General features: G+C 43.7%; 1 protein-coding gene across 1 annotated transcript in view; it reads right to left on the bottom strand.

Moving 5' to 3' along the window:
• The window catches only part of gfra2b (GDNF family receptor alpha 2b), a 94,858-nt gene extending 75,194 nt beyond the window's left edge, over positions 1-19,664 (bottom strand). Inside the window, exons 1-3 of the mRNA XM_063209737.1 lie at positions 19,474-19,664; positions 18,740-18,756; positions 16,840-17,187 (exon numbers count right to left, since the gene is read on the bottom strand). Of these exons, the coding sequence (XP_063065807.1) occupies positions 16,840-17,187; positions 18,740-18,756; positions 19,474-19,664 (556 nt within the window). The remainder of the gene's footprint in view (positions 1-16,839; positions 17,188-18,739; positions 18,757-19,473) is intronic.
• Between the last annotated feature and the right edge of the window lie 4,737 nt (positions 19,665-24,401).

Raw genomic sequence — 24,401 nt, 5'->3', positions numbered from 1 at the left:
GCAAAGAGTTGATGCACGGTGTCAATGTTTTACGACTAACGCCTTGTACCAACTCACCGCTCCCCTGGGGTTTGATGAAGACCATGTGTCTGACCAGCTACTTCATGCCATTTTATTTGTAAAGTAAAAGATACTAAATGAATGAATGAATGAATGAATGAATGAATGAATGATGGAAAGGACATCAGACTGACAGAAATATGCACACTGCCCAATTAAGAACTCTGTCTATGTCTTACTTAACTCTGGTTTGCAGTAAGGTACAGCCACTCTGTAAAAAGCAAAACACTACTTACTGTATGATCTGGGCTGCTGGTTGATGATTTCTTACACAATGAGCATGGATTGATGCCAAAATGCATTTATTTAATTGGGACATCACACAGGAAGAGAATAAGATAGAGAATAAGCTACATTTGGAGTGCACCTGTTTGTCACTCAATTATGTCTTCACATTTCAGTGTGCTCTATAAAATGGCTTCCAATACCCTTTCACACAAAACAACTGGAAAACAGTGTTTGGCTTTCGATTGCCCTACCGTAGCCTTGGTTTAAACAAACATATTTTTTGTCACTGGAGAATTGAAAGCACAAAGAGCACAGATGTGCTCAGTCAGAGCCGGAGCCACACAACTTGTTTCAGAGCATCTCACAAGCAGCCCAAAAAAATTGAAATATAATCTGCTAATTAACACGGACAGCTCAGACATGGAGATGTCCAAAGCCATGGACGTGGTGGTGGGGCCCGCGGCGCTTGTTAATAAGTTACATAATTGGCTTTCCTGCCTGTTGAAGAAGATAGGCGACAACAGCGATGCACTGCAAAAAAAAAAAAACTACTTTCTTCCAACGAGACAACTCGACCTCCTCTAGGTAAAGCACCGTAGGATTTACAAGCCTTGTGTTCCTTTTTTTTTTTTTTACTTTTAGGCAGGGCAAATGTTGCAATCCAATTGCAATGTGACACTTGGCAATGTTTGAATAATGGCATTGAGTAACTGCTTCCATGCCTTTGTGTGAGAGAACAAAAAATCATCCCACAGACTTAGCCTATAGCACGTGGAATTACCATGCTCGTTTCTTTTTTCAGCTTATAGGACACTGTAGAAATAAGTAATTAAATTGAATTCTTTAACATGACATACATTGAAATCACCTCAGCAGAGATCTGATCAAAGTCTGGAAAGGGATTAGGCATTGCTCTTATAATTAGATGTTAGCGAGGCGGAGTGCTTACAGGAGAAACCCTAGGCTTACCCCATCTCTTGATGATGTAAGAGGATGTAGAAGCCGGGACCTCTAGATGATCGCATGAAGAATGACTTAAGATTCGAGCAATATATTACATGTTGCCTTTCATTAATATTCAGAGGATAAGACCAGCATTGTGTCTCTTACATATGACTGTAACTGGGGAGTAGCAGCCTACATGTATAAGGCACATTCTGTATGTCTGGTAAGGTTTTATTGGATTGGCATCCATGTTGTTGGTAGCAAGTAGCAGTATGTTGGCGCTACTGTGTAACATTAAGGATGTGCCACATTTGAAGACACGTGTTGTGCTCTGGGCATGTTCCTTTCCTAATCCTTTTTTTTAAAGATTGTTTTTGGTCTTTTTCAACTTTATTGACAAGACAGTATGAGATGTGGACAGGAAGCGAATGGGGAGAGAGACAGGGAGGTGTTGGCAAATGACCCGGGCTGGGAATCAAACCCGGGTCGGCCGCATGGCAGACGAGTGCCCTACCAGTTGGCCACGGCAGGGCCTCCTTTCCTAATCCTAAGGCATAAGAGAAATATTTTTATAGACCATAGAAAAGCTTATTTAAAATTGATGCCGTTACAGCCATGAAGTCATGAAGCCATGAAGTACCTTTTGGTGCCATGGTCATACTGTGCATCAATAGGGCCATGGTTTCACAGAAAAACTTGGGATTGATTTTGAAAAAAAAACTATCTAAATATATAATATATATCATTGAAACTATATTCCACTATAATGAATACCTTGGATAGTCAAGTGGAGTAAGCCGACTGGTTGACATTATGACAGTTGTCATGAATACGACTTGTCAGAAATGTTTCCTATGTAGGCTGTACATTCAACTGTGTGCATTCAAGTACGCCTACTCTTCCTTAAAGTCTCATATGGTATTACGTGTATGTGAATTGTCTCAGTCCAGTCAATCAAAGAGACATTCAGGAGTAATTCAAGGAACTCTGACTATTTTATTCTGACATCAGACCAAAGAAACTTTAGTGTTATCGCTGCAGTCCAACACAGCACAAGTATAAGCTTATTTAAATCTTTGTTGGTTAGAATGGATTAAACACAATACCATTCACTATTTCAATGCTACTGCATACTTTGCATGTAAGTCAAGGCAAGGCAAGTTTATTTGTATAGCACATTTCATACATAGTAGCAACTCAATGTGCTTCACAAAAAACAAATGAAAAAAGAGAGGGAACAAGAAAGAAAGAAAGAAATTGGAGTCAAAGAATTTAAAACATTAAGATAAAACATATGGTAAAATAACAGATGAAAACAGTAACAATAACAGTAATTTAAGCTAGAGGAAAGCATCTGAGAACAGCTTCGTCTTGTCTAGATTTAAAGCTATCAATAGTGGGTGCATTTTTTATGTCATCTGGAAGCTGGTTCCAAAGCTTTGCAGAATAGAAGCTAAAGGCTGCCTCTCCACACTTTGCTTTATCTGTTGGAATTAACAGCAAATTCTTCTCCTGTTACTTTCTGTATTCCCAACGTATTCTCTGAACTCTATAATATTATATAAACTTTATTACAGACTCAAGCTAAAATATGCTGCCAGACAAACCATTTGACAGGGACAGTCCCCCTTTTTGGTAGGCATGCTGCGCCCAGTAAAAGCAGTGCAGCCCATGTCATCCCTAGATGATGAGTCTATAATAACATTGCCTCTTTTCAATAATATTGACTGCAGACCTGGCAATGCCCCAGTTTTCCTCAGGACAATTTCTGAAGATTTATGGTATCCTCCCCAGGTGCCTGAAATACCTGATGTAGCAGAGGACTGCAAGACAGCGGAGGCAGAGGGGGGGCACATAGCCTACTGGCTGAGGTGTCCTTACTCAATCTGAGTCCTCAGCATGGAGACATGCTAAGGTAAAGGACATGTGCTGTCTCATGGCAGGCGGAGTGAAAAACGATGCCAACTGTCCCTACAGTACTAGGCGCTCCCCCATTGCTGTGAAAATCACTGCTGTGTGTTTGCCTTTTTATGCAGCTGGGCCTTTCCAGCATCCGTCACGAGTTCAACTACAGACACACTGTATCTGCTTTTGAGTTCAGGTGGCCTGGCAGCTGTAAGGAATTCCATTACAGTTTGACTACTGTGTCCGACATAGTGCATCTCCCTGTGGATTCCGGTGCCCTTGCAGTTGTAAGTTAAAGAATTCCACTTGATTTCATTCGATTCTCCATGACAGTTGCCCGTCAAGGATTCCACACGCCTTCAAGCCATGCCAAACCTTCAGTTCTATAGTAGTCCTGCTGTTGCACCAAGCTTGTACATGACAGTTGGTAAGGCATACGTACTACATACCGTACCCAAAGAGCGGAGGTTCTGAGGAGAAAGATCAAAAGGTGTCTTTGACATGCCTCTGTGTACTGCTAGACAGAGAGACAACTTATCAGACCACTGGTTTCAATGGCATACAGTATGCATGGACTTAAGATTTCATTGGTTCCAGATTTTTCAGAGAATTGACAACATGTAGCCTAGGTTGGCACGGCTGGTTCAAGGTAGTTCAAGGCATAGCATCATAGGCAAGATGGGTGGGCCCAGGCAGGTTCCCTTGGCTTCTTACTGCATTAACATGCATCCATGCATACCTGTCCGTATAATGAGGTGTCATGCCGTAAAGAGACAAAGACTATCCATCAAAGCTCTGACTGATTACTCCATACAGTATGGTGCGTTTGCTTGCAAGACCACCGTTAAGTCCAATGACAATGCATTACATTACATAACATTGCATTTGGCAGACGCTTTATAACCAAAGCGACTTTCAAAAGAGGACATAATCAAGCCAACATCACAAGCAAATACAAAGTGCACAGGAGATATACAGAACAACAAGTGCAGTTGCAAAGAGGGGTTAGGTTTTTTTTTTTTTTTTTAATTATAAAGAGTAAATAACGAGTACACACACACAAACACACACTCACAAACTAAACTAAACTAAACATCATGTCAGGAGTCTGCCCTGGGGCAAGGCCAGTTCAAGCATTAGTCTAGCAGATTCTCTCGAAAAAGGAATGTCTTTAGTTGTTTCTTGAAGGCTGCAAGAGATGTGCTTAGTCTTGCTGCCTCTGGGAGACTGTTCGACCACTTGGGTACCACAACGGAGAACAATCTTGACTGGGATTACCTAGAGCGACTGGATGGCAGAGCCAGACGGCTTGTGCTGGATGAGCGCAGTTCTCTTCCAGTAACATAAGGCGTTAGTAGGTCCTTCAGATAAGCTGGGGCCGTTCCTGTGATGGTTTTGTAGGCAAGGGTCAATGCCTTGTGCTTGATCCGGGCGGCGAACGGTAACCAGTGCAACTCAATAAATGAGTCCATGAGACGAAGAACCATACAAGTCCAATTTTTTTTTTAATGTCCAGAATTGTAAATACCTAGTAACATTTGATTTTCAACATTGACATTAAACAATCTTATATTATTATAATTAAGAAGCTTTTGTTTTCTGACTTCAAGAAAAATCAAAATAAAAAATGTAATGTTCCAACTGCAAATTAAAAAAACATAGGCCTATGTTCAAAATGTGAAAATGTGGACATGTATGGTTCTTCGTCTCAGGGCTTCAAATAGAGGAGTAACATGGGTCCTTTTGCACAACAGTAAACACGCTATACTTGAGTACTTACAATACTTGAGAACTTACAATACTGGAGCTGCTGAAAACGCATTTTAAATGTTTCAATAAGTCTACTGTGGAAGGCCATTGCAATATTTCCTTCAGTGTATCGAATCATTATTCATGGAACGTTGCGTGTGTTGCATAATATTGCAATGCATCACTAATGTCTGGGACTTAGCAAAACTGTGCCATGCAATTCAGCAATACAACTGCCAAAGCTATCAGAGCCAAAGCCCAAGACCGGCTTTCCCCAGAGATGATCTGCTGACGCTATTCCACGTCATACTTGAGCAGAGAAATTACTTTGTCAGTCTCCTGGACAATCTGTTCAGGACAACGGCCAAGAAAAAAAAAACTTTCATTGTGTTTTCATATGTACAACATTGTCAGCACAATAAAACATACAATTTTGTATTTATTTGTGATTATGTGTCTATTGTATCTGCAGATACATATATGTACCCATTAAAGAATTAGAAAAACAAGGACTATTGATTTAGACCTTACATCACCAGCTGAGACTATTTGTTGAAAATAGCAAAATTGTCCACCATTTTCCTAAGGGTTGTATACCAAAAACTGACTGTGTAGCATCACAAACAGACAGTGAAAACAGAACACCTACTTTTAATTTTGCTGCACGTATGAGTCACGACACGGTAAGATTATTTAAGATTTTATTCCTGATCTCCGATTAAAAGCACCCCCTCTTTTTTTAATTCAAAATGCTGATTTGATGCTGTGCTGCTGATGCTACCTGCAAAGATGAAGCGCGTCTGGCAAACCGTCAGAGTGATTATCACTGGAAAATAAAATGTTTTCCGCCAGCGTTTCCATCCATTATGAACCCATTAGCACACGCCATCGGGAGGGTAATGAGGTCCACGCCTGGCGGTTGTGCAGTTACCTCAGAGCACTCCCCAAAGTCAACACAATCAAAAAAAATCCTCCTCGCTTTTTAATGGATACTTTTGTTTGCCTACGTGTTAGGGGCAGGAAATGTGCGCACAAACAAGCAGGGACAGCTTTTGCCGGGCCCAGGACACAGTCATCTAAAAGGCCCCCACCCAATATATAGGAATGTAGTGAAAGACAATTTTAGGCCCACTCTCTCCCTGGGCCCGGGACAACTGGCCCCTTTGCATCCCCCCTGTGTCGGCTTCCCTGCCTGCGTGTTAAGGGGAAAAAACGTGTGCACAAACAAACATACTGGCCTATTCTCTGTGGGGTGGTCTGACTTCACCATTGCCTTTTTTTTCCTCTTCTGTTTATCGTTTTTGTTCTGCACTTTTTTCCCCTTTATCCAGCTCCTCCGCCACAGGGACATTCATGTTTGCTCTGTGTGTGCTGAGGATAACTGGGGCGTTGTAAGCCTGTCTTCCCTTTTCAACCTTCAACTCTCCAGCTGACAACCTGCCTCACAAGGTGTGTGTGTGTGTGTGTGTGTGTGTGTGTGTGTGTGTGTGTGTGTGTGTGTGTGTGTGTGTGTGTGTGTGTGTGTGTGTGTGTGTGTGTGTGTGTGTGTGTGTGTGTGTGTGTGTGTCTTTGTGCCTGTGTGTGTCTTGCCACCCCACGGCAATGTAAAGCATACAATGTACAGTCCCACACACACGCACGCACACACGCACACACGCACACACACACACACGCACGCACACAAAGACACACACACACACACACACACACACACACACACACACAGCGCTGCTCAAATGGCCTTTCTTTAAAATAATCTCGTTTTCTTCAGTATTCTATGATTAAACAGGGTCTAATCTTAATACAAGTCACCAGAATAGGCAAATACAATGTGACCGAGCACGATATATAAATAGTGTGAAAGCAATTAATATATCCCCCTATCTTTGTTGAAGGGACACACAAGGGAGCACGGATGGGAAGAGGATGAAAGTTGTCAGCTTGCCTTCCCTCTTCAACCTTCAGCTCTCCAGCTGCTAACGAACCGGCTTCACAAGGTGCTCCGCGCTTCCCCAAGGCAATGCAAGGCAATCCCAATGTGCACATACGTACTGTATGTACTGACCAGCAGAGCAGAACTGCCTCTGCTAACAGGCAATAGATTTTAAGGGTCACTCAGGCACAGCTACCAACTGTAGATGCGTTACACCAATGGTTCCCAACCTTTTTTGAACAAACGCCCCCTTGGCCTCATCACAAGCCTCCCAACACCCTCTCGACCTCATCATAAGCCTGTCAACGCCCACCTGAGTATTAAAAAATTAAATGGACTGATGCCCTCAATGGCAACTAAGCGCCGCCCCCTCTCAGTTGTATCCTTCTCAACGCCCCCTTAGAGCTCCCCAACACCCCCTGGGGGGCTGTAGCCCCTGTTGAGAAACACTACGTTACACTGAGGTTGACTCGTCTGTATGTACACACAGTGATTTCAATTCTCCAAAGAAAACAAAGTGTATTTACATTCCAGAATGGCCTCGTTAACATGGGACATCTAATTCCGAATTAACTCCATTTCATTCTGAATAAAACTTATTTCCGCTTTAAAAGCATCATGTAAACACTTTCCCGAATCAGAATTAAGTTTAAACAGAATTAAAGTGGGTGGTTTATTCCTCTTTTAATTCCGAAAAAAACGCATTCCTCTTCCATGTAACCTTTAATTCCACTTTTAAAACAATTCTGGTCGAACCACGCATGCTTGTTGGGTAGGCGATGACACCAAAACCAGCGACGCAGTTCCATGAAAAAAAAAATGGTGGACCTCCGTGCGTTATTGTTTGTACTACATCTATAAATTCTATTGAATTCCACAATGTGCACATAGCACATGATCTCCTGACAGAGACACCTGAACTTACTATCCAGCACCACACCTTCCAAAAGAATGGCAGCACCACTGAACACACTAACCTATATATCAATTGTAAATAGATATATTGCAGTAGACTTGACTTTTTGAGAGCATGTTGTCATTTTGAAATTCCTCGTTCCTCTAGCCAATCAATGCGTGTTACATTAAAACTGCGATGGGATGTTGCCTACACTGCCAAAGGCAGTAAGATGTGCTTTGAAAGGTAAAAAAGTGGAAAGGGGAAGAGGAGGGAGGGAGAGAAAGAAAGGAGAGAGGGAGGGGCTGGTTGAAAGAGTATGGTTAGAGAGAGAGAGAGAGAGAGAGAGAGAGAGAGAGAGAGAGAGAGAGAGAGAGAACAAGAACTAGAACAAGAAAATGAAGGGTCTATTCAGGAGGTGAAGAGACATTGTGCGGTTTCAGCACCATGGACAGCACTCAACTGGCTTGAAGCTCCTCCACTGGCAGCGCCAACCCCACCTGGCCAGCCCCTGCACAACTACTGTCTCCCCACTCACAGCCAACCCAGCCTGGCCATCGCCTACACCAGTGGTTCTTAACCTTTTTTCTTAAAGCACCCCCTAACCTGTGCCAAAGACAAGCCGTGCACCCCCAACCTAAACTTCTACAGGTGTATACGCACTGAATAAGGATTGAAGTGATAAATTGCAATTTTCTAGCTTGAAACACAAATCAATATCTTAATGCCTTCACATGGGGACCAAAACATGTATTCATTTGGTTTTCATTCAGCCTAATTATAGTGTTTGCAAGCCGAATTTTGGTCACAACCTCGACACAAACAAAATTCTGTGCACCCCCTGCAATCTCTGGCGCACCCCCAGGGAGTGCCCGCACCCCAGGTTAAGAACCACTGGCCTACACCACCACTGGCTCCACACTCACTGCAGGCGCTCTGGCTGAAACCAGCACAGATACTATACTCACTACTGTACAGTGGTTCCTAAACTGGGTCTCTCAGTCCCTTACTTTCGTTCTACTCCTTTCTGTGCCTTCCAACGCTCTTCTCTCATTCTCATTCTCACTCTCTCATTCTCTCTCTCTCTCTCTCTCTCATTCTCTCTCTCTCTCTCTCTCTCTCTCTCTCTCTCTCTCTCTCTCTCTCTCTCTCTCTCTCTCTCTCTCTCTCTCTCTCTCTCTCACAGTGCTTCTCTTTATTCCACAGCCATACTCATTCACCAGCACTCCTCTCTCCATTCCTCCTCTCCCTCCATTTCTATTCCCTTTTTGTGAACGCAGATGTACTGAGAGAAGAGAGAGAGGTACAGAGAGTACAGAGAGAAGGGGCTGTTTGCGTAAAAAACTTTGAATATATGCTTTCATACAGTATAATGTAACTGTTCCATATTAGGTACAGTCTTTGTAGAATTGGGACTCTACGCATCTTCCCTCAGCTTGCAGTGGCATCACAATAAGAATGAAGTCTTGAAAACAAAGCTGCAATGTGCTCCAGGTACAGTCTTTGTTTGTACAATTAATAAATGTATTTACTTTTCCTTTAAATTAAAATGTGTTGTTAAGGGACACAAACATGTTTGGCATTACTGTAATGTGGATGGAAAAGGGGAGGTGGAGGGTCGCTAAAATACAGCATCTTTATGTTGAAAAGGGGGTCCCAGGAAGAACGTTTGGGAACCACTGTACTCCAGGCATCTGGATGAAACCAGCACTGACTCCACACTCTCACTCCAGGCTCTCTGGCTAACTCAGCTAACTGTGTGACTAGTCATTTTTCAGTCTCGCTAGTGGCTACACCGCCACCCCTGCCCCCATCCTTCCTGCATCAACTCCCATCTCACTCGTCCACCCCCACATCCCCTACTACTAAGGCCTCCTCCTTTTTCTTCCTCTTCTTCAAACCTTCAGTCTACTATTCATTCGGAGCAGTTTTTGTCTAATCTCCTTCATTCTCCGTCATGTGTTGTTTATTGTCTCATCTAAAATCCCTTAGCTCGTTCATTATGCCTCGCAGGCTAGCTGCTCGCGCTCCACCATCTTCCTACATTAACGTCGAGCTGTTACGGCTATCAGGCATTTCTGTAATTCTTTCGACGTCAATCTCACTATGTCGTGGTTTCTTGCTCTTTGTGGCACTCCTTCCACTTCTCATTTCCGAAAATCTTTACTTCAGCATCTCCTTGGTACTATTCCAAGAACAAGGCTAACCGCGCGAATAGACCAGGCGCGATGCGATTCAAGCGACAGAGTGCAGCAGCAAGCGATATGAGCGATTGAGGAGACTAGAGTATGTCCGTACAGGCAGAAGGCAAAGCATTCAAGCATTACCATTGGCTGTGGTCAATGACCTCCATACAGTCATTGGCTGTCGCGGCTTGTCGCCGAACCGCGTCATAGAAAGTTGAAAAGATTTCAACTTCAAACTGTCGCGCTCGTCTCGCAAATCGCTCTAGTCTCCAGAATCGATTTTATCGCGCGACTCAATACAAAGTCAATTACTCCCGTCGGTCGCCTCGCTCAGATCGCCGCTGGTGTATTTCTGCGGTAAGTGATAAACCTGGGTAAGTTAACCTACAGGAAGTGGAAAACCTGCTAATACATAGCCCACATGTGTCATTTAGCTGGGAAAACCAGGACCCCAGGCTCTTGTATTAGATGATCTACTACCACCTCAAGGTTAATTTAACCTGCTTTACTACTTAGCCAGCTTCTTGGAATACTCCCCTTGGATGTATCCAGGGTATTTTAATAAAAATCACAGAGGTGCTCAATGATTATGCGGCCATCTTCGATTTCGCAAGACCGGAAGTCCTTATTCGGCACATGGTGGTCCAAAGGCGTGAGCAACAACAGACACCCTCATTTCAGCTGGGTGGTCTTCAGATTTGTTGTTGTTGTTGTTGCTCTTTTCTCAGCCCTGCTGCCAGCACAAACACACAGTGCCCTTTTTCATGTTGTTTGTTGTTTGACTTTTTTCTTGGAAATGGAAGGCACTCAGGAAAATATTGGCCATTAGTTCTCTGGCTGAATAGGGTGTTTGCAAGACAACCCAGTTTGTACAAGACAACGCCACTGTCTTTTTTATTCCTTTTTTTCGTAGGTTTGATTGATTCTAAATATTGGCAGTTGTCACTTTGAGGCACTCAAGTGCTTCTCACGTCCCATAGTTATAGTCATTTAGATGTTTCAGCCATTGTGGACTCCACAAAATGGCTTTTGGAGGGTGGAAAAATGAAAGACTGGAAAAACAAGGCTAGATGCTGCTGCCATGGTTCAAAGAAGAAGGCCAGCAATGTAGGCGCATTGACATGACAGAACACCAAAACATTCTTCTGAAGCATCATTCGAACTGTGTGAGGGTACGTAAATTGTTATAGTGAATTGGCATGCTGGTGTCTACGGTGAAACTATCGATGTACCATTTCAAAGCTGTTTGATGAAAACACTCTCTCAAGTCACTTTGTTGACAAGAAAATTATGAAGCCTCTAAAAGTACGGGTGAAAATGCTTCAATCTCTGAGAAGCAGTGAGCGTAGGTAGTTGCCTTGACATCTCCTGCACTTTTGGCTACGTAGGTGTTTATTCCCAGAGTTCCTAACATTTAAACATGCCCTTAGATGCAATGTTTGTGAACTGTCTACATTGCATATTTCTTTTTCAACACACAGCTTATCATCAAAGAGATATGTAATTTTCACCCAGAGCAGGCCTTGGGCAGATTTGAAGGAGTGTACATGCCTCATTGAAATGCCAGGCCCTGACAAAGTCACCCCTTTTCCCTCTCTCTCTCCTCCTCCTCTTTTTTCCTAAACGCAGGCATCAAAAGGCCTTTCTGTTAGATTTCTCAGTCAAAAGCCAAAGCTGATGGAAAGACATTCCGCCTGCCTCGCCTTCCTTGCCTGTGCTGCAGTGCCTAAATCCTGTAATGTCTCTCTCTCTCTCTCTCTCTCTCTCTCTCTCTATCTCTCTCTCTCTCTCTCTCTCTCTCTCTCTCTCTCTCTCTCTCTCTCTCTCTCTCTCTCCCCCCCTCTCTCTCCTGTGCTGCCTGAAGGCAAGCACTAGCAGTGCTGTCCCAGTGGTGTAAGCCCTCCACGATGAACTGCCTTGATAAAAGCAGATCCAATACACACTCACATCCAGGCCTCTGACCGACTGCAATCTTCTGGACAGACTGCTGCCCCCACTCCAATGAACTCCCAACACATTCACATGTTCACACACACACACACACACACACACACACACACACACACACACACACACACACACACACACACACACACACACACACACACAGACACACACACACACACACACACACACACACACACACACACACACACACACACACACACACACACACACACACACACACACACACACACAATGAGAAAATCCTTTGACACTCGCCCTCTGACAAGTGCAAAAACACAGAGAAGCACACACACAGAACTCTCTAACAGACACTGTTTCACACACGTACACAGACACACAGACAGGCAGACAGGCAGGCAGACAGACAGACAGACAGACAGACAGACAGACAGACAGACAGACAGACGCACGCACGCACGCACGCACGCACGCACGCACGCACGCACGCACACACACACACACACACACACACATTCTTTCATTGTGAAATGCATGAAAAGTCCACCTAAGAAGGCAACTGACCTCAGCAGAATGTATAGCCATGAGATGATACACTCGATTTGTCAGAATGATTCCACTTTACACAAGGCTAGAAGGAGGAGTAGGAAGAGGAGGAGGAGGAAGAATATGAGGAGGGGAAGGGGGTAGAGGAAGAGGAAATAAGGAAGAGGGAGAGGAAGAGGAGGAGGAGGAGCGAGGAGGAAGATGAGGAGGAGAGGGATTAAGAGAAGGAGGAGAAGGAGGATGAGGAAGCGGAGGAGGAAGAGGAAGGGGAGAGAGGAGGAGGAAGATGAGGAGAAGGAGGAAGTGGAGGAAGACGAGGAGGAGGAGAATGAGGAAGCGGAGGAGGAAGAGGAAGGGGAGAGAGGATGAGGAAGATGAGGAAGAGGAGGAGGAGGAGGAGGAAGAATATGAGGAGGAGAAGGGGGTATAGGAGGAGGAAAGAAGGAAGAGGGAGAGGAAGAGGAAGAGGAGGAGGAGGAAGAGGAGAGAGGAGGAAGATGAGGAGGAGAGGGATTAAGAGAAGGAGGAGAAGGAGGATGAGGAAGCGGAGGAGGAAGAGGAAGAGGAGAGAGGATGAGCAAGATGAGGACGAGAAGGAGGAAGAGGAGGAGGAGAAGGATTAAGAGGAGGAGGAGAAGGATGAGGAAGAGGAGGAGGAGAATGAGTTAGAGGAGGGAGGGAAATAAGAGGAGGAAGGAAGGGAATTAGGCGGTGAAGAGGAGTAGAAGGAGGAGGAAGAAGGAGGGGAGAGGAGAAGTAGGGATGATGAGGAGGAAGAAGAAGAAGAGGAGGAAGAGCAGGAGGAGGAAGAGCAGGAGGTGTAGGCAAAATAAAAAAACTGTGCGAGGCAACAGTGAGGCATTTAAACACACCATTGCACTTGACAACACAACACCGCACAACACAACACAACACAACACAACACAACACAACACAACACAACACAACACAACACAACACAACACAACACAACACAACACAACACAACACAACACAACACAACATGAGCCCCTAATCTGAGGCACAATGTTCCACAAACAGTTCGCCTTAATATGGGTGAAACCCTTGACTTCTCTTCTTCCCCTTCCCCAACCCCCTTTCCCCTTCTGCATAAAAAGCAATTTCTTAGCTCACGTTACGTACGTCAAGCATGGCTGTTGCTGCTCCTATGAGGATATGAGGATGTGAGGAAACCTCCATCTGTTGTTGTTTATCGTTGTGCCAACTTGTGCTGTGAGTGATCCCATCAACCTCCAAGCACTGAGATTGAGCTGTGCAATATATCGAATATATATTGTGATATCAATATTGCTGTCAAACAATATTTCATAATATCGAGTTGAAACTATATTTTTGTAATTTGTCTGTACTGCAAAAAGGTAGGTTATGCCAAGCGCAATACATTCCCCTCCACTTGAGCCATTGTGAGCAGAGAGCTGCTACCCAAAACTCATGCAGAAGACCTTTGTGTGTTTCTCTATGGCCCCGCTGAAGCACTGCACTGTTGAAGGGAGGGAGGATTGTGAATTGTTTAGCAAAATGATTTGTCTTTAAAAGAAATATACAATATTAAAAAGAAAAATTGCGGTATCAATATTGACTGAAATAATCGTGATATTGATTTTTCTCATAATCGAGCAGCTCTAACTGAGATCCACAATCAGAGCAGAGGATGTTTCACCAAACGTTTAAAGCTGAAAACCATCAACCACCTTCCTTTCTGGAAACTTGAGTGTTTTTTTAATTAAATCTTTTGTCAACACAGATGCCCATCGTGTGAGCACGGAAAGGTGCTGCATGTGCAGTGAGAACATTTGGGAAAGTCATCAAAAATTGCGCTGCTAGATAGGCTACGTCACTGGAGATTAGGGAAGCGATATTAATACTTAAATACTGTTGCAACTGCCAACAGCAGCAGTACAGACATATTTCTTACATTTTAAAACTAAATTACACTAAGAAATAACATAATTTTCACAATCATCTGAACTGAATCATTGCCATTATACTGTAGTTTGCCTTTCCTAACTGCTCTGTAAACACTGCCTGTCATCCATTTCATAATCACTATAATCTTTTTTACCGTGCCATATTTCATGCATTCGCCATGTTATAAAACACAAGTCTACAGTACTTCCCATTGCTTGCTTTGCTTTCTTTCCCTGCTTGGCTGTTCCACTAGTAGGTATTACCTTGCAGATATTATAATCGCTATTATAGCTATGACATAACCTGCCATAAATGTATGCCATATACAAACAAAACGTTGCTTTCCATTCCTTTTCCTTTTATAGAGCACCTTTAAAAACAATTAAAACACACCTCTCCTTTCTCTACAGTATACCCTCCTTCAGGCTCCATTTTCTGCACGCTTGCTTTGCCTACATTTTTCACAGCAAGAGATTTCTTACGCCTTAAAACTTCCCTTTGCTTGAAGAAGAGCTTCCTCATCGCATGCTAGTCATGCCTGGCCTCCCTTGCTCGCAGTACTCTCTGCCAGGCCTATGCAGATTCTCCACCAACTTCCTTTCCTTTCTTTAACTGTGTGAGGGCTGCCATTGCTGGCATGCTTTGCCTGGTCTTTCATCGCCAAAACTTCCCACATGCAGCAACAGACGAACGTGCACATTTTAAAACCTAACTTTCTTACTGTGCTTTACCTTCCCTTCCCTCTGCCAAGACCATGTGGATGCTCCAGTCGCTCAAATTGCATAGCACTCCTTCAATGAACATTATAAGCAGCCATGAACATCTCACACAGCACATTATAGAACACAACTTCCATTCCCTTTCCTTCCCTTTTCCTTTCATTGGAACCCCACTGTTGCATGATATCCTTGCCATGGCACATGTGGATGCTCCGGTAGCTTAAACAGCCTAACGGTCCTTTAACCCCTTAAGACATGGCAATAAAAATGAGCTGTTACCAGAATAGCAATGACCAAGTCGTAATGTATTACTAAAGGCCCTGTGCACTGTCATAGTACTGTAGTACTATAGTAGTTAACTTTCATTCAATGTCTATTACAGCGTGCCACAGGAGGTACGGCGTGCATTAAGGTGCTACCTAACGTTAAGAAGCCATAAATGTCTTACACAGCACCTTTAAAAAAAATGTTCCTTTCATTTATAGGGAACCCCATTGCTTGCATGCTTGCCTTGCTGTGCCTCACCGCTCAGTTTGCTTATCATCTGCCAAGCCTAGGTGGATGCTTCAGCAGCTTCAACAGCCTAGCGCTCCTTTAACTAATTTTAGCCAGCCATAAACATGTTACACCTTTCGTCTTGCCATACCGTTCCTTTGTTAATGTGGTTGTTCCAGTAGCCGAAATTAGATAGCACTCTTTTAACTAACATTAACCAGCCATAAACATCTTACACAGCACCTTTCAAAACAAGGTTCCTTCCCTTTTCTTTCCAGGGTACCCCATTGCTTGCACGCTGACCATGCCTCACCCGCTTAACTCTACCCAGGCCCATGTGAATGCTGCATTAGCTGAAATTGCCAAGTGCTCCTTTAACTAACAATTACCAGCCATAAACATGTCTTAAAACAACTTTCCTTTCATTCCCAAAGAACCCCATTGCTTCCATGCTTATAGTACCTGAACTAGCTTTGTAAAAGTAGATGTATGGACACTGAAATGCCAACCACAAGGGTATACTTAAAGAAGCAACATTTTGACCCATGCCTGCCTGCCACCTGACCTTAGTGAGGTGGGATGTGCAGGCATCTATAGTACGTTCATAAGGGTTGGAGCAGGTGCAGGGTGCTGACCAAAATATTGTAAAACTGAAACGCACCATGCATAGGCTTCTTTATTACACAGACGCGTTTCTGCCTTCCTCAGGGCACATGCCTTACATGACTCACCAGACCACCTTCATCCACGCTCCTGTGTATGCTCCAGTAGCTGAATTTCCTAGCACTCCTTTAACTAACAATCACCAGTCATACGTGTCTTACATACTGTAGCATCTTTTAAAACAACTTTCCTTCCCTTCCCTTCCCTTCCCTTTACTTCCATTCCCTTCCCTTCCCTTCCCTTCCTTTCCCTTCCTTCCTTTCCCTTCCTTCCCTTTCCTTCCCTTCCCTTTCCAGGGTACCCCATTGCTTACAAGCCTGCCATGACTCACCTGTCCACCTTCATCCAAGCTCCTGTGTATGCTCCAGTAACTGAATTTGCCTAGCACTCCTTTAACCAAGATTAACCAGCCATAAACGTCTTATACATGGGTTCACAATGTTTGTAAACACAATGTTGTGAGGGGGGGGCAAGACACTGGCAGCCAACCATGTGAGCTATTTTTTTGACCGACAGCGGTTTCCAACAATCAGAGGTTGAGTTGTGTGCAGCTAGTTTCGCACAGTCAGGGGAAAACAAAAATGTAGAACCCATCTATATGGCATCTTCTAAAGCAACTTCTTGCATGCTTGCCTGGCCTCTGGGCTTACGGTAGCTTACCTTCGTCCAGGCCCATGTGGATGCTCCAGTAGTTCTGCAGGCACTGCAGCTCCTTCTTCATGCCTCGCTTGCAGCGGCAGTCGTAGAGCGGGTAGTCCTGCAGCACCTCCAGGGCCGCCTGGCACTCGCGGTTGGCCAGCATGGTGGTGCGGTCCTTGCCCACCAGGCACTGGCGCATGATGCGGTAGCGCGAGCTGCACTGCGCGTTCTGGTTGCACATCTCATTGGCGCGCACACAGTCCAGCGGGGCGTGCCAACCGTGGGTGCCCGGGCCCGACAGAGGATCTGAGGAGGAGGACGAGGAGGAGGAGGAGTAGGAGGTGGCCACCAACGAGTGCACAAGCTCATCTGGGGGGAAAGACCATGACACACGTGGGGGTTGGATTGGGGTGAGTTGGATTGCAATGTTTCCCACAGGACATTTTTTAGTCAAGGTGGTGGTGGTGGTGGTGTTGGGGGGGGGGGGTGTAAGCAGGCGTCAGAGATAGTAAGTGACTATCCTCATCGGAAAGGCCAATTTCATATAAAATATGACATGGAAGCCTCCAAATATAAATAGCTGATACATTTTCTATTCAGCAACTTTAGAAATAATTACATTCACAATACAACATCCTTTCACAGGATCTAGTCAAGGTGGTTGTCATCAAGGTGGCCACCTTGACTGTAAAGTGCTGAGGGAAACCCTGGGTTGGGTTGTGTGGATGGATTCTCTTGATTTACCAGTAGATTTTAATACGTACCATACACACAGGAATGGAAGCACCAGTAGTGTACCAAAGTGGGTACAACTGCTCAGTGAGCAAAGTGTCCATTTTACAACATATGCCCTCGAGGTGTTGGTATTCTCAAGGTACTGGCATACTTTAAAAAATGACATATCCCGTCTCATTTTGGGTATAAAAAAGCAATTCTATAGGCTATCTGGATATGTATAATATTATATCTTGTGTACCTGTATTCCTCTGTTTGGGGTTAAGGCACAGTATGGAGATGGATGTTAGATACACTGACACATGCATTCAGAGCAATTCGTGGATAAGTGCACATGTTCACTCAAACACGATTCACACAGAACATAAAATCACATTGTCACATTACCAACCTACATGTGGCCGTTTCTCACCGCGACCAATGAATTGCAGGTATAAATGTTTTTGGCACCTATATTTTCACCACAGCGACACCTACCATCAAGGAAAAGAACTGACTAAATTGACTCACGAGCCTAAAGAGGATCTGAATTATTGACTGTGGGATCTTCCTCATTTATTTCAGGTGATTATTCTTGTGTTTCCCATGTGGTTCTGTTTAAGATTCAGTTTCTTAACTGCAGACACACACCGTCGTCTCCAGCCTGCGCTGCGTGCGTAATGGCACATCAGAGAATATATTAGTCTGACACTTAGGAACAAAGTTCAAAGTAGGTTAACAAAAATAATTTAGCAATGCCAACCATCAAGTCCATCCGGGATTTAACACATTAAATACTCCCAGGTATTTTATTTTGTCATTTCACATCCGATAGTCTATAAGACCAGGCGTAGGGTAGCACAGTTTAATAAAGAATGTTAAATCTCATTACAAAACGTGTGTTTGCTGCGTCCTGCTGTTCCATCTAACAGGTTTCTCCAAGCATTTGGTCTGTTGTTGCATCGTGTCCCTTTGACCGCAGAAGTGTGACACGCCTACTAAATTGGACAAGAAGTCTTAGAAAAGGTGTCACACCATGACTGAATTCATGAATATTAGTCATATGCCAACGTATAGCTTACATGTTCTTAGCTCTTATAAACTGGTGACGATGATTGCAGTATTGGTTAATTGCGTCAAATTCAAGTTTGGACATCTTATTGTCTACAAAAGGTGCTTGAATTTCTCACATATGAACGCCACTCACCAAGTACGAAGAGGACACTGAAAGTGTGAAGCAAAGACATGATAAATCCAATTTGTATTCCAAATCAGGGAAAGGAATCCCAGCTGTCGATCACTGTTGAATCGGTAGAGTAATTTCCCACACTGCCCGATTAAGAATCCAACGTGCTTCTGGTGTCCACACAAATTTCGCACCACACACTCATGTTCACCGATGACTCCGTTATTATGCTTCGTAACAGATAGAATCCACTCGCATGCTCCCGTCTCAAACCATAAATTCCCCTTTGATACAAAAATCACTTTCAATTAGGCGAATAAACTATTTTCATTAAGCAAAAAAAGAATACGTCACTGTCTAACGTTTAAAATAGGAATCGTCTAGCATTTCATCAGCCTTATGTGAATTTAAAATATATATATAGCGTGCGTGAGTTTTACACTACCTGACGTTTCATACTTTCCGTCTGTTCATTAAACTAAGCCGCATCCTCCTTGTCAACAAGCCTGTGTTCAAAGGTGCCTAAAACATCTAGACAAATGCATTTCTTGCCAAACTATTCTTGGGTTGCTCTCGTTTTAGCCACATATTTGCAGACTGCGAGGCAAGAGTTGAAGTCACTCTGGTTTAGGACTGATGTGCCGTAATAATCCTCTCTGAAGTTAGGCGATTGTCTTCTCCAGTAAAATAGCGAATTTAATCGAAGTAATGCACTTCTGTTTGTTTTGCGCGTCTGCTCCAACGCCGGAGACTACAGTTGCGTCCGTCCTGTCGGCGGAGAAGTCTCAAACACCTTCTGTCCTCCTGTGAAGCCAATTCCATAGCCCACACTCCGCGCGCGACTGTGATACGACGACTCTCTCTCGTGCACTGAAGCTGCGCCTCTGGAGCCTTCATTGTGCTTCCGCCGCCCAAGTACGTCAGCGTGGACGCAGTTGTTCCACATAGTAAACTGCAATTAAACTAAAGCCTTCTCAAAAAGAGATGACTAAGGACGTTTGAAGTAGCCCAGATTTTATAAGCAAAACACGGCCCCATCGAGAGTGCCCTCAGTGAAAGTCACATATAGTTCAATAGGGTTACACCTGTCACTGTAGGCTAGAGCCTGTATCCTCAGTCTAGTCACACCATTTCTCTACTTTCATTTGGATTATCTGTAAGATTTGGAGACAGGGATTAAGTGAGATTTAGTGAGATTTGGGGTCAGTGTGTAAACACAGTGAAATGACCGAATGCGACTGTGACATCAATACAGCCAGACACTGTGTTGCTTGCTGGTGCACATGTTTGTATATTATTCTGTCCTGCTCTAGTAAGTCACAGCTCAATAACACAGTTGTGAGTGGAATAGTGCCCAGTTGGACTTCATTCGTCTCACCAACCCTACAACTGGAAAAACACAGCATGATGTTCTCAATTGAACAGCACATCATGGGACATGGGTCTATAGTCACATCATAATCAATGGTGATGACAGCTCCCTCAACTCTCTGATATTACACTAAACCACTTCTGGCTTGATGTAGACCTAGATAAGGGATACTACAACACACATCTGCCTCCACTGGTTCTATAACCAATAATACAAAAAATCCAACATGCTCACACCCATTCCATCAGCAGATGTAGAGGTTTTCAATTAGGTAATTATTGGAATAAAATGCTTTGCTCAAGATTGGTTTCTGAGTTCAATTTCGAGACAACGGTGACCTTTGTCCTGTGGCTCCTTTCCTTTTGGGCTTTGTGGTGATGCCTGACGGTTAAAAAAATCAATGGCTGTGTTCCCCATGACCTTTTGGCTAAAATGGACTGAGGAAAGAAAAGGTACAAATTACAAATGAATGCCAGTGACTCCGTCATTACCTTGATGATTCACAGACAACCAGAAAATTGGGACATGGTCGAACGAGCAGGGCTTTGAATTTCCATCATGCATATAAAGGAGATGTTTATGTAGCCTACATACGTACCTATGACATATGTACCAGCACGCACAAACACACACGCACACGCACACTCACATGCACACGCACAAGCACACGCACACGCGTGCACACACACACACACACACACACACACACACACACACACACACACACACACACACACACACACACACACACTAGCAGTGGTTGATGATAAAAAGGTCTAAGACCGGGTCAAAAGGACAAGTTCACAGTCCAGTCGCACGGTTCACAGTCCAAATGAGTCCACCCGTCCCATTGCAGGTCCAGGGGATCAAGCATCCATACAGTGACTCAATGAAGTGTTCACACACACACACACACACACACACACACACACACACACACACACACACACACACACACACACACACACACACACACACACACACACACACTTATATGATCGCCTGGCACATGAACACACACACACAAAAGGTAGAGATAGTGTGTGATAAATAAGAAAAAGGTGCAGCTGTCTCCACAGGGGGATCTGTCTACAGTATGTGTGTAGGTGTGTACATGTATGTACGCGCAGAATGTGCCTTAAGTGTGTTTCTACTGTATGCATCAATGCATATGTTTATCTTACCTTATGCGCATGTAAAATAGTGCATGCATTGCCATGTTTTCAGTCTTTTTTTGTTTTTTTTTTAAATCTCAGCAAGTTTTGTCTGTTTGAAGGAAAACATGGATAGTCACTCGCAAGAGTACATCAGACAAGGCAATGCCTCCCTGCTGTCCTTCAATATACCACCCCAGATGCTCTAAACTAAACCACCAAAGACTCTCGGGAAGGGAAGATCAGAGAGAGAGAGAGAGAGAGAGAGAGAGAGAGAGAGAGAGAGAGAGAGAGAGAGAGAGAGGTGTTGGAAGAGATAAAGGGAGTGGGGCGGATAAGTCAGAAAAGAGAGAAAGTGATGGCAGAAGAAAAAAGGGGAAAAAGTCAATAGCCACTTGATGTCAGAGGAGATGGGGATCCAATAATGGAATTTTCAAGCGGCCCCTTTACAGTTTCCATATCTCCTCTTCTGTCATTTTTGTGAAGGGTGTAAGATGTGAGTTTCAGCAGGCTACCTTTGTCATATTCCAGTGCTTTGAGCGTCGTCTTGAAAACAAGTCCAGGAGCAGTTCTGTGACCCCACACAAATTTCTATCTTCACAAGGCAGGAAGACTTAAAAAAAAAAAAAAAAAAAAAAAAAAGAGGGTGTAACATAGTCAAATGTTCTATCAAACAGCTTCCTTGGCAGAGGTCTGCACTCTCTGAGTGCATTTCTAGTTTGGCGATGGTTTTTTTTTACATTTATTCAACAACAATTATTATTTGTGCTTTTGTATTGTTGTGTTAGGGTTCATTTTACATGGCCAACATGTGAAATAAATGCCATGTATCACTTTCTTTTTTGAACAGTGCTTAAATGCTGTCATGGCGTGTTTCTCATGGAGAGGTCATTGTGCAGATTTATTATGTACGTGAGAGGACCACACATACTGGGGCTAAGTCATTTCTTCCAATTGCAATCACGTACACAATTCTTATTTGTTGATTGTATTGCTTTGTTTTTGTTGTTGTTTAACATTTATTCACCTCTCTCCTGAACATGTATGACTGAATGGCTCTGTGGTAAGAACAGTGTGTCACCTCCTTTTCAAACGGTCTCATAGCATCAAGTTATTATTGTTTTGTTGTTATTGTTTTACACTTATTCATCGCCTTTCTATCCACTTATTGCTGAATGGCTCACTGCTAAATCAAAGCCATGAATCACTTTATTCAAGCAACAATCCTTATATGCTCTCCAGGTGTGCCTCTTGTGAAAAGCATTATTGTGTGGCTTTATTACTGTGTACACATGTGAATCAATGGACCCGGAACTGCACACAGCAGTCAAAGTGATGCACATACAGCAGGGCTCCCCAAACTAAGGCCCGGGGGCTGGATGCGGCCCGCCATGCCCCTTTGACCGGCCCTCCAGCTCTCTGCACCTCACCATTTGAACTGGCCCAAAGAAGCAATCCTATCTTGTCTTGATAGTTTCTCATCTCACTGTAATATAAACAGGCCTACCATTTCTATTGTATCACTCATAAACTGTAAATCACCAAATTTTTCTAACCTTTCCTTGCTATTTTTACATGGTTATCAGAAATTAAAAGGAATACCTGTGGTATTTCAAATAGAAAAACATGTGAAGTACTCACTTCTTTTGCAAATCACTTGTAATGATGAACTATTTTGTGCTAGAAATTATGGCTATAACAGGCAGTGGCCTAGTATTAAAGCCCACATGATTGATCCGGCCCCTGATCACAGTCAGGAACGATAATGTGGCCCCCAGAGAAAAATGTTTGGGGACCCCTGACATACAGTATTCGCTGTACAAAATCTTCATGACAAACATGGGTTTGTGCTGACAGCTTTTCTTGAAGTGGGATTAGTCTTGACTTGAAAGCAACAGTCATGTTCGTCTCTATTTATGCATTCTTTATCTCTTTTCCAGTCTTATTTATCTTAATATGTTCTCATTTATTAAGTCATTCTACTGCAGATTCTTCATTGTCATCATTGGCAATCGTATGATTACACACACAAGCAGTGGTGTAGTCTACGTACAACGCAGGTATATACCCACCTCAACATTTCAGGGATTTCAGATACAGTACCCACCTAAAATTGATTGAACCATTATTTACAATAGCACAAAAACTGTATATACTGTATACCCACTTCAAAATTGCTCAAATATACAGTATAACCACCGCAAAAGACTACACCACTGCACACAAGGATTGAAGACAAAAACACACAAAATGCAACAATTAAAAAAAAACCTAGCAGATGACTTACAGTAATGTACTGACAGCCATGTGTCTGTGCAGTTCAGTTGTTGAGATGGTTAGCCATGGTCAGGTCAGGGCAGGATGATTATTACAGAGAGGTGCTCTCTCTCTGTCTGTCTGTCTGTCTGTCTGTCTCTCTCTCTCTCTCTCTCTCTCTCTCTCTCTCTCTCTCTCTCTCTCTCTCTCTCTCTCTCTCTCTCTCTCTCTCTCTCTCTCTCTCTGTCTTTCTCTCTGTCTTTCTCGCTCTCTCTCTGTCTTTCTCGCTCTCTCTCTCTGTCTTTCTCGCTCACTCTCTCTCGCTCTCTCTCTCTCTCGCTCTCGCTCTCTCTCTCACACACACTATGTACAGTATGTGTAACAACTAAGACAGCTTGAATTGGAGACTGAAGGGCACACACATACAGTACACGCCGCGGAGGGGGCTGTCAAAAGAGGCTTGATGGGTCAGCTTAATATGAAGCAATGAACACATGCACTGTTATTGGAAGGCCAGTATACTAAGATCTTTTTGTCAACAGCAAGCGTAGCCTATGGTCTCTCAGACAGCCTCCCTCCATCACGACCCCCCAACCCTCTAACCATCCAAACAGCATTTAAAAGACAGTCAACAAAAGGCGCTATTGACCATGCTGTAGAAAAAAGAAAAACTCAAACCACCACTGTGTGAACAGGTAATGGGGGTGAAAGCTGCCCTTGACAAGCCAATTATGGGAGAGAAAATAATTGTGGACCTCTTATCGTGCTCAAGCTTTTACAATCATCGAAATCATATTTGTGAGGGGGAGAGAAAAGAACAAGTAGCCCCAGAGGTGCTGCATGACATTTATTGGAAGCGTCCGTCTATGTAACTTACACACGGCCCTGTGTTCATTATCAC

This window comes from Engraulis encrasicolus, chromosome 11, assembly GCF_034702125.1.
Source record: "Engraulis encrasicolus isolate BLACKSEA-1 chromosome 11, IST_EnEncr_1.0, whole genome shotgun sequence".
NCBI lineage: Eukaryota > Metazoa > Chordata > Actinopteri > Clupeiformes > Engraulidae > Engraulis > Engraulis encrasicolus.
Note: the sequence above shows the minus strand (reverse complement) of the source record. Positions and strands in the feature narration are given on the sequence as shown.